The sequence below is a fragment of the Watersipora subatra genome, chromosome 7, assembly GCF_963576615.1.
Source record: "Watersipora subatra chromosome 7, tzWatSuba1.1, whole genome shotgun sequence".
NCBI lineage: Eukaryota > Metazoa > Bryozoa > Gymnolaemata > Cheilostomatida > Watersiporidae > Watersipora > Watersipora subatra.
Genome location: NC_088714.1, coordinates 39,873,666 through 39,885,898, shown reverse-complemented (window position 1 = coordinate 39,885,898; position 12,233 = coordinate 39,873,666). Strand labels below are relative to the sequence as shown.

General features: G+C 37.9%; 1 protein-coding gene across 9 annotated transcripts in view; it reads left to right on the top strand.

Moving 5' to 3' along the window:
• LOC137401230 (coronin-2B-like) overlaps positions 1-12,233 on the top strand; it is a 53,859-nt gene that overhangs the window by 26,656 nt on the left and 14,970 nt on the right. For 6 of the 9 annotated variants that reach the window (XM_068087638.1, XM_068087640.1, XM_068087637.1 and 3 more), the window contains exons 4-12: positions 1,282-1,398; positions 2,153-2,302; positions 2,437-2,601; positions 3,405-3,521; positions 4,097-4,201; positions 5,400-5,603; positions 6,773-6,886; positions 9,963-10,004; positions 12,001-12,087. In XM_068087638.1, coding sequence (XP_067943739.1) covers positions 1,282-1,398; positions 2,153-2,302; positions 2,437-2,601; positions 3,405-3,521; positions 4,097-4,201; positions 5,400-5,603; positions 6,773-6,886; positions 9,963-10,004; positions 12,001-12,087 — 1,101 coding nt within the window. Of the gene's footprint in view, positions 1-1,281; positions 1,399-2,152; positions 2,303-2,436; positions 2,606-3,404; positions 3,522-4,096; positions 4,202-5,399; positions 5,604-6,772; positions 6,887-9,962; positions 10,005-12,000; positions 12,088-12,233 lie in introns of all 9 variants that reach the window. The other 3 variants (XM_068087641.1, XM_068087639.1, XM_068087635.1) reach the window with 2 other exon arrangements.

Below are 12,233 nucleotides of genomic sequence, written 5' to 3'. Positions count from 1 at the left end.
GGAAATAATATGGAAATAGATTATGGAAATGTTATGGAAATGGAAATAATATGAAAATGAATTATGGAAATGTTATGGAAATGGAAATTGTGACAAACACGTAATCCCTGACTAAAAGTAGTGTATTTGTTTTTCGCTTAACAACTCGACTTGCCAACTGACTTGTAAAAACTGACTTGTCATGGCAGCAGAAGAAAAGATTTATGAGAAAGTTAATTTAATAGTAAAAATTATTCTCCAAGGTTTACTTGTAATAATCTTGTTGTTTAATTTGCTGCAATATCATTGATGTAGCCAATCAGCAGGTGAATGTAATGTTGATGTAGCCAGCCAGCAGGTAAATGTAATGTTAAGTTAGCCAATCAGCAGGTAAATGTAATGTTGATGTAGCCAATCAGCAGGTAAATGTAATGTTGATGTAGCCAATCAGCAGGTAAATGTAATGTTGATGTAGCCAATCAGCTGGTAAATGTAATGTTGATGTAGCCAATCAGCAGGTACGTCTAATGTTGATGTAGCTGGACCAAATCAACACCAAACCTACTAGGGTTGGTCGCAGTGGTGCAAGAGTTGAGAATGAACCAAAATGCCTGAGAATAGCAATTCCCTGTTAAACCTCAGATTCCTCAATCAAGCCTCAGAACTGGCAAAGGTTAATTTGCTGCTACGAGCTAATCTATACAGTATTACACGATACGAAAAGCACTTCGCTGTCAATTTAACAAACGTTACCATTCGGTAATCATGCGTTATATTGTTATCTTCCAGCATGGCTGCACAGGTTTCCATAGTATCTTGCCTTTATTTATATCTTCAAAGTGTTAGTATGGGTGTATTTACCTTGAACAGATTAGAATTTTGCCTGTACACGTGTGTACTGTACGTGTGTGTACTGTACATGTGTGTACTGTACATGTGTGTACTGTACATGTGTGTACTGTACATGTGTGTACTGTACGTGTGTGTACTGTACATGTGTGTACTGTACGTGTGTGTACTGTACATGTGTGTACTGTACATGTGTGTAGTGTACATGTGTGTAGTGTACATGTGTGTACTGTACATGTGTGTACTGTACGTGTGTGTACTGTACACGTGTGTACTGTACATGTGTGTAGTGTACATATGTGTACTGTACATGGGGTATATTGTTTATTACAGCAGGAATGCTGACTAAGATACAGGGAGTCTTGCGAGGCAGTCAGTGGCGTTGCCGCATTATGCGTGAAGTCATGAGCTAACATCGTGTCATAGCCTCAATCTTTATTGCTCATTTTGCAGATTGGGCGGGTTGATATAAACTCTCCAAAGGTGTGCGGGCACTCGGCACCAATCACAGATATCAAATGGAATCCTTTTGACGATCATGTGATTGCTTCATGCTCAGACGATATGACTGTAAGTGTCAGATTGCGATATATTTGGAGTTGTTTCTTCATTGGGAGGACAACTGGTATAATAAGTTTCTCAGTTTGTAGAAGATTTTTTTCAGATGTTTCTTCAAGTTTCAAATGTCTAAATTCGTACACTATTTGTTTGAGTACTGAGTTTGATTATAGTGAACCTGGTGCTCCGTAGTGAATTTAGCAACTGATCAGGAATGACTGTGCCAAAACCAGATTAACAGAAATACACTGAATATGACATACACACGGTTCTATACTTACTACACTGGTATTTCCAGAGGGCAACATCTCTCACCTCCCAATTATTCTTGCAAGTCTAAAAATATTTTACATACATGTATCTGGCAAGTTTTCTGTGAAGATAATTCACCTTGAAAATTCAATCTAACTTTTTTATGTTTACAAAATGCCTTAATGATTATTACTAATTATTGACTCAGCATGATATCATTACAATTATTTGAGTGATAGCACAAACCAACCTGTTACCAGAGCAAATTTGTTAAATGAGAGCTATACTCATTTGTTGATAGATGCTTTTAACAATATAATTACACTATTGTAAATATCTACAGCGGTAAGGTAATTACGTACACGTAACCTTTGAAGTTGCAGGTTTTCCAGTTATGTGATCTTTAGGATGAGGACTCTCAGGAAGGTGCTGTCACTGAGCTAATATAGCTTCCTGCCTCATTGTCGATTCCATGACTCATTCATGATTACAACTAGCTTGCTTATTATGACAGATTAAAATATGGGAGATTCCAGAGCTGGGGCTACACAGCAACATGACCAACTGTGTCGTCGAGCTGATTGGACACGGCAGAAGGGTGACCTATATAGAATGGCATCCGACTGCTGAGAACATTCTCCTTAGCTGCGCTTTTGACTACAGGGTAAGTGACTTATCCTCAGCTTGGGGTGACTTCTGCAGATGTTCGTTTCCTGTATTTAGCATTGAGCGTACTTAGTAATTGGATATTTAAACATCGTCTTTATGAAGTTTGATATAGTTGTCTTTCTCATACAGTGTATAGTGTGGGACGTGGCCCACGCTCAGCCATTAAGCGTCGTATCGTGCCACAACACTACCATATACTCTATATCATGGAACTCCAATGGAAGTCTATTTGCTACCACATGCAAGGACAAGAAAATCAGAGTTATCGACCCTCGCACCGGTGCCGTTATCCAGGTGGGTGCCTCTCCATTGATCTAGCTTATTAGTATGTCTTGATGTATCTTCGAAATTTTAGAGGACTTTATACCCTACATATCCTATTTATATGCAGATGCGGCTCAGCTCTGCGAAGTTTATCTGACACTACAACTGTTATACTATTGATTTTCGGGTTTGTTTGAACTGTATGTCAACTGACATTGGACTGCGTGTCAACTGCCATTTAATTATAGAAAATCATTGCGTTTGCCAGCAGACGATTAAAAAACCAATTATACTGTAATCTATTGAATTGTGTAAACCTAACAAATCTTAAAACTTAATAACAATAATGAGTTTTATCCTGATGTAACGACAACCCTATGACTATCTAGTGCTCAGTCCTCGGACTCAGTAGATAACCAGTATTTTTTCAGCTATAACTCAAAGTTCGTGATCAGGAAGTTGGACTAGCCATGCTAGTAACATCAGAAGCTATTAATGTAGTACTCAATGTTTGCCCTTGACCTTTAGTGAGACTTTCTGGCTGTCGCTTATAGTCCACTGACTCCGACCCCGGATCAGACTGCTCCTTAGTTGGAGAATCGAATGATTAAAAATATCTGTTGTGCTATAGGTAATAGTTTAAACTTGCTAATAGGGGAAACTATTGCCGGTAAGCCGGTGCTGAGAAGTCTTGTAAAGTTCCTGTTAGAGCGTGTCATTTCCTGTGTATAGAGTTATCATGTTTAATTCCATAAACTAATGAAAAATCTTGATCGTTTGATCAGCAGGTGCTGAAATACATTTGTTTATGATACATCACCTCATTGTCACAGGTAGGGGCGGGGCACTCGAGTCTTAAAACTTCCAAAGTCATATATTTAAACAACAACAAGCTCTTCACGACCGGATTTTCCAAGAGTGGTGACAGAGAGTTTGCCCTCTGGGATGCGGTGAGTCGATAGTCGTACTACACTAGGATACGGAACCATCTGGAATATTCGCTTGCTCAAATTAAAGACAAAATAATAGGAGACAAGACTGATTTTTCTAGCTGAAGCTCTGGCTGCTGTGACGAATGTATTAGAGTGCTGATGTTTGACACAGCGAGTGGGTTGAGAGTGCATGGTATTGCTTTTATACTTGTCACCTTTTAATAACACCAACAAGCATTAGCTGTATTATATATTAGCCTAAGCAGGAAGGTGTTGCATTAGTAGGACTAAAATCTAGAGAAATTTACTCATGCTTTAACAATGAACCTCCAGCAGCGCATCGCGTATTCGGTGCTCTATAGTTGTTGGTCCAAGCAACACATCCTGCTATTTCGAGACTTCTATGAGAGTTTTTGCCAAGTTTCTCATATTTGTGCATTCGTTCAATTACCAGCTCATACACGAGCATGTACATAATTGCTTTTTAAAGCCATGACAAAGTTTTTCTATAGTCTTGTGACTTCTTCTATCGAGAGCAAAAGCTTGCTGTTTTCACCCTCCTTTCTGTATGAGTTTGTGATTATATTTCGTAGTTGGATTTATCTTCTCCCATTCACTTGGAGTCTGTGGATTACTCAAGTGGCGTTCTCCTTCCTTTTTATGACTCTGACATCGATGTTATATATTTAGCTGGAAAGGTAAGATTTGACTCTCAGTTTACACAAAGAGTTGTTCACTTCACTGTGATTACTCGCTGTCAACTATCACTGTCAACTTAACAATTGGTAAATCATAGATTTATCTAAGTTTCTGGCTAGAAATACTCTTTTAACTCTCTCACTGCCCTACGCATGTCTATGTGATTTCGACGATCAACTGCCGTGGATACATTTTTTTGAAATTTACTGTAGTCGCGTAGTAACTGAATATTAATGATTTGTGACAACATAACCAACGATCATTAATATCTAATGCCTCTATTAATATTAATATCATTAATATTAATAGAGGCATTAGTAGTGTCCGAATAATTCTCTAAAAATTAGTCTATATACATGAAGCTAATTATAATCTTTGATCAGGAAACTCCAAGTCAAAAATGAATTTTTTTTCTGACGATCGAACTTTTTAGTTGTAATATGGCTTCCACAACCACCTCCCGTGTTAGAAACAGGATAGCTTTTGTTGATGACATTATAGCCAATTCAGATTAAGAATTAATTACATACTCAAATATCGAAGGTGACAGCACTGACTCTGATGGTGGTGAAAGTAAGTGTTGTACGAGTAAGGAACATTGTAGAAGGTTGTTATAGCTTCGTAGCGATCGTAAGTTTACATAGCTTTAGCAATGCACAAAGCATAGGTACATCAGATTTTTTGCATAGCTCTTTTTGTTAACATGTTAGCAACATAAAATATATAACAAAAATGTTCTAGATAAGGTTTAAAATTGAAAAAATTGTATACATATTATGCAGCAAAATCGGCAATTTACAGTGAAATGGCTGGCAGTAGGCTGAAAGCTAAATTTATACATGGACGGAAGTGAAAGGGTTAAGAGAAATTTCTTAGATTGCATTTTATCCTAGTCTGATTGGACTTTTAAACAAAACTCTTTCAACCATTTCCACAGTTTGATTGGACACCTTTTCAAAATTGCCTTTTCAGCATTTGCCCAAATCTGCGAGCGGTGTTTAGCAGGAGTCAACTTTCTGTCACTTTCTTCACTCATCGAAGCTCCATGCTATATTTCTCAGCAGTTTAATGAGTCAAATTTGTTCCTTATGTTGGCAATATTCGCTTGATGGAAGGCTAGCGACATGTATGAAATCCATTTCCAAATATGGTGCTACTCGGATAGTTTAGCTGTTGTCAACGATGATGGTGTTGTAGGGTGATGGAAACATCCGTTATTACGAGGTTCAGGATAAGTCCATATCATTCCTCAACCAGTATCCATCCTCGGATCCTCAGAGAGGTCTTGGCCAGATGCCTAAACGAGGCCTGGACGTGAGCAAGTGTGAGATAGCCCGCTTTTACAAGCTGCACACAAACAAACAACTCATCGAGCCTCTGCCTATGATTGTGCCTAGAAGGGTAATTCCTACGCCTTATTGACTAATAGTTTGTATCATCGGTAGTGCAGGGACAACTATATGCTCTTTAAAAGGATTTGTACCGCACACTCTATTAAAGGACGTATTACCAAAGTATCTTGCCACATTCCTGTTACAAGTGCTTCCAGATACCTGAGTCCTAAACCATCTGAGGTCAGCTTTGCGCTACGTACAAATTTTTGCTATAAACTGTTGTATATCAAGTCAAGCATAATACATACCAAAATTGAAGTTGTCTTCTCATGCTCAAAATTTATCTTTATCTTATATGAGAGTTGTTGCTGCATAGAATACTAGAAGAAATCACAATCTTTAGTTCTCTGGTTGAGCCACCAGTTTGCAAAATCCTACATGCATTGAGCTACTCGTAAACATTTGTTATTTGTGTGAATATCATAGCCCTATATACTTTTTGCAGGTTGGGTTTATCAGACTTTCCTTGTTTTCTAGTGACCCGCAAACAACAGGTTGGGGTTCAACTCTCCAAAAGGCCATTGGCAATGAGAGGCAGAGCAGCTAACTTTAAATGGCTCTCTACAACTGAGCGTGTCTCCAGTTGTCAAGGTTTCCTTGCCATTGGGCTCGGACATGTCGAGCCAAGATAACCGAGTCATGTTTGTACAATCAATGTTGCGCTTAAAAAACGTGCATAGCCTCTGCTTGCAGTAAGCAAAGCAGACATCATACTCAGTCTTCAATCATCTACTCACACGCATTGTAATACTGTAGTGTCGCAAGCTTCAGTAGTATTTCTACATCAACAATTTTTTTATACATGTACTGCGAAGTCTTTTAGCGCGAGAAGACAACTTCGATTTTAGTATTTATTCTTTTTGGTTTGCTGTACTCTTTAAAGTTCTAATGGCTTTTGGCTGAGCAGAGCTGACCTCAGATGTTTACAACACAGATATCCGTAAATGGGTGTAACATGAATGTTACAAAATATTTTGTAATGTCAGAAACAAGGGGTACATCACGTCCTCTATGAGAAAAGTACAATTTATTAAAGGATCAAATAATAGAAAAGCTGGAGTTATGCACTCCTAGCAATCTGTTTGTAGTCAGATGAGTTTGGAGTTATGCACTCCTAGCAATCTGTTTGTAGTCAGATGAGTTTGGAGTTATGCACTCCTAGCAATCTGTTTGTAGTCAGATGAGTTTGCTGAACACATTTACCCCCCTACATTGGCTGCAACGCCAGCTATGACTGCTGATGAATGGATCTCAGGCTTGGACAGAGAACCTGTGCGTGTGTCGGTCAAGGTAAGTACTTCCTGCTCAAGACATTGCCTTGGATGTCTTTTACATTCCAGTCGCTTGGTCAGTTTAGATTGTGCTCCCTCGCCGTCTGTCGTTCTAACTCGCTCTCTCTCGCTGTCTGTCGTTTTAACCCGGCCTCCCTAGCAGTCTAGCCGGATAACTTGGGCTGTCTTCGCTTCACTTCCTTTCTGACATTGTGAGCAAGTTTAGCCTATCCGTACCCTATCCATAATGCCTCATTTCGTAAAACAGAAGCTGTAACTGTATTTACAGGATTTCTTGTTTATGGTGTTGCTTTGCTGAAGATTACCTAACCAAAGCTAGACTCTAGAAGTCAATCGCTATTATGCCCTGTCTTTTAATGCCAATCCTTTGGCTCAGCTGTGTTTTTAGTTAATCGGTGTTATCTGGATAATAGTCGTATTTATCCTGATAAAAATTCTGATTGCTTTAGTTTATTTGGACTACTACTTTGATATTAATTATGTATTTAGATAACTTCACCGAATAAGTTTAGTATGGAAGGCAAGTTATTCGAATAAAGTCAATAATAAAGGATAAAGCGATATACGAGTAAAGAAATTGAACGAATTTAAAGAATATTTAAAGAATATTTCAAATCCCTTAGTTGAACTATGAAGTCGCCCTCATGCGGTTTTCATGGATCTCTCTCTACAATGCTTTTTAGGTCCTTTGCTACCTAATAAACTTTTTTACTGGGAGATAATTAACTATAGTATTTGACAAAGACATAAATTTTGATCCGGAAGGTCTATGAAAAATATTCTAATACTAAATTAATCAAAATAAAGTTTTACTTTAGCTGATGCCCCAAAAACAAATCTACAAAAGTGTTCTAGAATCGCCTTGCATTATTTTTCGGCCCCCCCCCTACTACCATGGGCAAGAACTTGAGCTATTCCATTCTCCAACTCGGAAAAGTTATCACTATTACTAAGGGTTATGGCATTATTATTATTAGAATTAGAAATAATCACTATCTCTAGTACTATTAGTAATTGAAAAATCATCAGAAATTGATTGATCTACAATTGGGGGTCCTCCCATGTTTTGTGACGATTCTGACTACCCTACGACAGGGATATTTAAAAAGTGACAGACGAGACTACCATTTATCAATGTAGGTGACGAGGTGACGATGATTGTGTAAGTAGGATTACTAAATGTACGGCTGCACATAACGAATTTTTCATCGGTTCTGAGTTCTGACCGAAATCACAAAAAACGCAGAATTAATCGGTCGAAATTCAAAGAATTATTTGAGCTGTGCATGCCCACCGAGTTCGTCGACGAAACGCTTTTAATTAACAGATTAAACAAATTATTAGCGAGCACGATTCTAGTCGCTCTAGCAATTAGTATAGTCCAAGACATATATCGCGACACACAGTAAAAATACATAAGTATTTCAGCATAGAACACACGATGTAACTGTTTAGGCCGCGCTGTTGTTGGTTAGCAAGCATGACTAGCAAATTTTAAGATATATGTAGTCCGAGAACATAATGCGACACACAAGAAAAATATTACAGAAAGTTACCATAGTAAATACGATGCAACCGACTTGATTGCGCTAGAGATGTCAACATTTTCTACCACAAAACTTTTGCTGCTAAAAAGGAGATATAATTAAAAAATAAACAATTTGTAGCTATAGCGTCCAAACAATAAATACATTCAATAACGCAATCTAAGCAGTTGCATCGTGTGTACTATGTTGAATTGCACTTATACTTTTATTGTGTGTCATTATACGTCTGTTGGACATCATTATACGTCTCTCTAATTGCAAAAGCTGCTGGAATCGTGCTCGCTAGCACGATTCTAGCAGCGCAGAATAATTCTGTGTGTTTCAATCATTTCGTGATTTTGTTACGTGTAGCCGTACCTTTACTAACTTATTATTTGTTCATAAATCACCACGGTCAACCGAAACTTAACTAGTTTTGGTTTGAAGCATCTGGCCCAGCATTTATAGACTGCCAAAAAATTAAAGCAATGAAATGCCACGACATTGACAGCAAATCCGTTTCCAAGTCTGTGACTGACAGTGATTATTAAAGACAATCTCGGTCTATTTTCAGTACAAGAAATATAGCCCTAAAAACCTAACACGGCTGTCACTCTTCGCGGAGTAATCAGCAACGCTCCCAAACATCACTAATAAGTTTGTGAAGGTCGCTGGTTGAGCCATGCTTTTGGTTAGCAGAAGTTCAAACTGAGCGAGTTTCAGATTTTTAACGCAACCCAGTGCCACCAGAATAGATATTTGTATTAAAATAACGAATGTGAAGAAAAAGGTTGATTTGGTTGCCAACTTGAAAAAGGTGACAGTGATTTTAAAAGTGACGACAGTGATTTTAAAAGTGACTATTCTGACGACAACTTTGTGTGGTAGGACCCCCACAATTGGTGAAAGCTCCATCGCTGCAATGCATCTGGCATGACTGGTTATCGTGAAGAGGAAATTGCCACAAAAATTGTAATGTTTTTGCAAAGAGAAACTGCCTTCCGCTTGGGCTGTAAATATGTTTTTCATTGGCTCAACATAGCCATCAAATTGTTTCTTTTTATGTAAGTGCAAACATAATAGGGTATTTGATTAACTACTCACCAATTAAAACATTTTCTACTAAGCAGCCTACTAAAGTCGTACCAGGTGGCTCTTGGCCATAAGCAATAAGTTGAAGGATTTCTACTAAAGTCGTACCAGGTGGCTCTTGGCCATAAGCAATAGGTTGAAGGATTTCTCTACTTACACAGATAAAATTTTTCTCAGTTAGCTCCTGTCAAAGACTGGTAATCATATACTATCTGGATCCCATGATCAAATAACACTATCTGGATCCCATAATCAGATAACACTATCTGGATCCCATGATTATTCAGATAACACTATCTGGATCCCATGATTATTCAGATAACACTATTTGGATCCTATGATTATCGAGATAACACTATTTGGTTCCAACTTTTCAAATAACACTAATTGGATATCGTTGTGATTGTCTCATGTCTGCCTCAGCATGCTTGCATTGTTTCTCCTGGTTGTGTCTAGCCCAAAAGGCGGAGAGCCAAAGATGACATCATGGCTATTCTTGTAAGTGTGCGCACTCTCAGGCTATATCCCTGCCAAACCTATTCTCTCTGTCTATGCACGCCATAACTTGTGTTCACTTCGCCGTAACCTGATCTATGGTTCCTAAGCTAATCACGGAGGCTTCACTGGCGTTTGCTTTCTCGCAATGGCAGTTTCTGACAATTTATCATTGCTATTAAAACTGAATTCTCTCCTTCTACATGTAACTATGCTGCTAAAACTTGTTTGAACAAGGCCTGAATCTCACAGCATTCAGTTTCAGTTGTGTTGTTTGCCTGACTAATGATACATTACATTGCTTATATCTGCTGGCAATTCAGATGTTACAGTAAGAAGTAAGAAGGTATACTATAAGCATGTTTGCTCAAACTAAATGAAAACATAAGAAATAAAACTGGGATATGCACAGTTTCAAGCGTGGACCAGATTTGTTCATATCGAGTTAATGGCAGTTTGTAGATAGAGATTAAACATGTTTGAATCCGATTGTTTTTAAACTGTGTATAAATGTTTGCCAACTGGTAAACTATTTTGACAGTTTTCTAACCACTTTAGTGTACAGGTTTAATTGTTAACACAATTAAATTTGCTTTATTTTATGGATATTTCGTTAGTTGCTGTTTTAGTAACAGAAGACATTTTAAAATGGATTTTTAAACTTCAAATTTTGCTAACGAATGCATTACAGCTCATAGTCTGAGAGTAGTCTTTCAATTTCCACCACGCTGTGTTGCCCGTTCACACCTCCCGCTGTGTTATTCCTCTTAATGCGAGCTAGCCTCTTACAGCTATGTCTCTCTCTCTCTCTCCAGCTATACGCTTCATTGTTGCTGAAGAGACATGTCAGCCAAGGCTTTTGCTAGATTTTCTTATTTATATTGCTTAATAACCATCCTTGAAGACCGCTATCCTAACCCTCGGTTTACGTTCATTACTATTCAAAGTATATCCAGAGTATGTATAGGGACATCTGTCATATTGTTGCTGACAACCTTGGCAGTTGCTAACAAAATGTTGCTTTGGTTATATATATATTTACCAAAGTGAGTATGCTAAAAAAAGAGTTAATTACTCCTAAAATATCAACGAGTGTATGCACATTGTTTTTACCAGGTTGTACTGAGACTGTTAGAGTTGTCTGTTCAATAGTTCTTGTCTTCAGGAGAATGCAACTACCATTTTAGATATCTCATATGGTTGAATCAAAGTGTTTGTGTCAGAAGTATTTTTGATATTAGAGCTAATGGTTTTACTAAATGTCAAAGCTTTAACTGACGAAAACATGTGTATATGAATGAAATTTGATCCCAATAAATTAAAAAAATTTCATTGACAATGCAATGTTAAAGTAAGTCTGAATTCTATTCAGATACCCAAGTCAACAAACACAAACAGCTAATGCTGTCCTTGCGCTATAGTTAACCCGCTCACTGGCAAGTGGTATTTTTTATCAGAGGACATTTACTAACAAGTGACACCTGCTCTAAAAATATGTGGCTCGCTCACTTGCGAGTTGTGTTTCCTATCAGATGACACTTACTGACAGGTGACGACACCTGTTCTAAAAATCGGTGGCTTACCTCTCATTGGCAGATGACATTCCTTATGGTGCAGATTTGTTGACAGATGTAAGATGTTATTACAATACTAACATCAAAAACTTGCTAACAACTTCAAGCAGAAGGATTCATAGTGATTGCCCGTTTGTTAACTAGCTGTGCATGGTCTTTTTGTTCTTTCTATCCGTTATTGTTTGTCTTGTCTTTAGGTTTATTTCAAACTCAAATTGCTGGAACAAGGCAAATCACTGGTAAAATTGTGTGCTTTGCGTTGTGCTTGGTGAACTTTACAGTTTTAGAATATGTCAAGTACTAACCCCTGCATCCATTTCAATAGACCAGTGCATTCTTTTTATCTCTTATTGCATTATCCGCCTTTCAGCAAGTTTCGGTTTCACAGTCTGGCGATCGATGGTTTACCTATCTTTTGTCTTTAGGAGTTAGCGGATAGGGGCAGCAACTCCGAACCATCACGAGTCGGCTCTCTGCGAGCCTATGCCAAAACACAGCAGAGGACACAAGTCGTGAGTAACTAATTATACGTGGTTATGAGCAGCTGGTCATGACCTTCAACTTCTTCGACTGTCATACAATGATCTTTTTGAGTAATTTAGCTTTCAGTAGCATGAAAATAATTTTTATAATAGTATATTTTCCCGAACAATGGTTA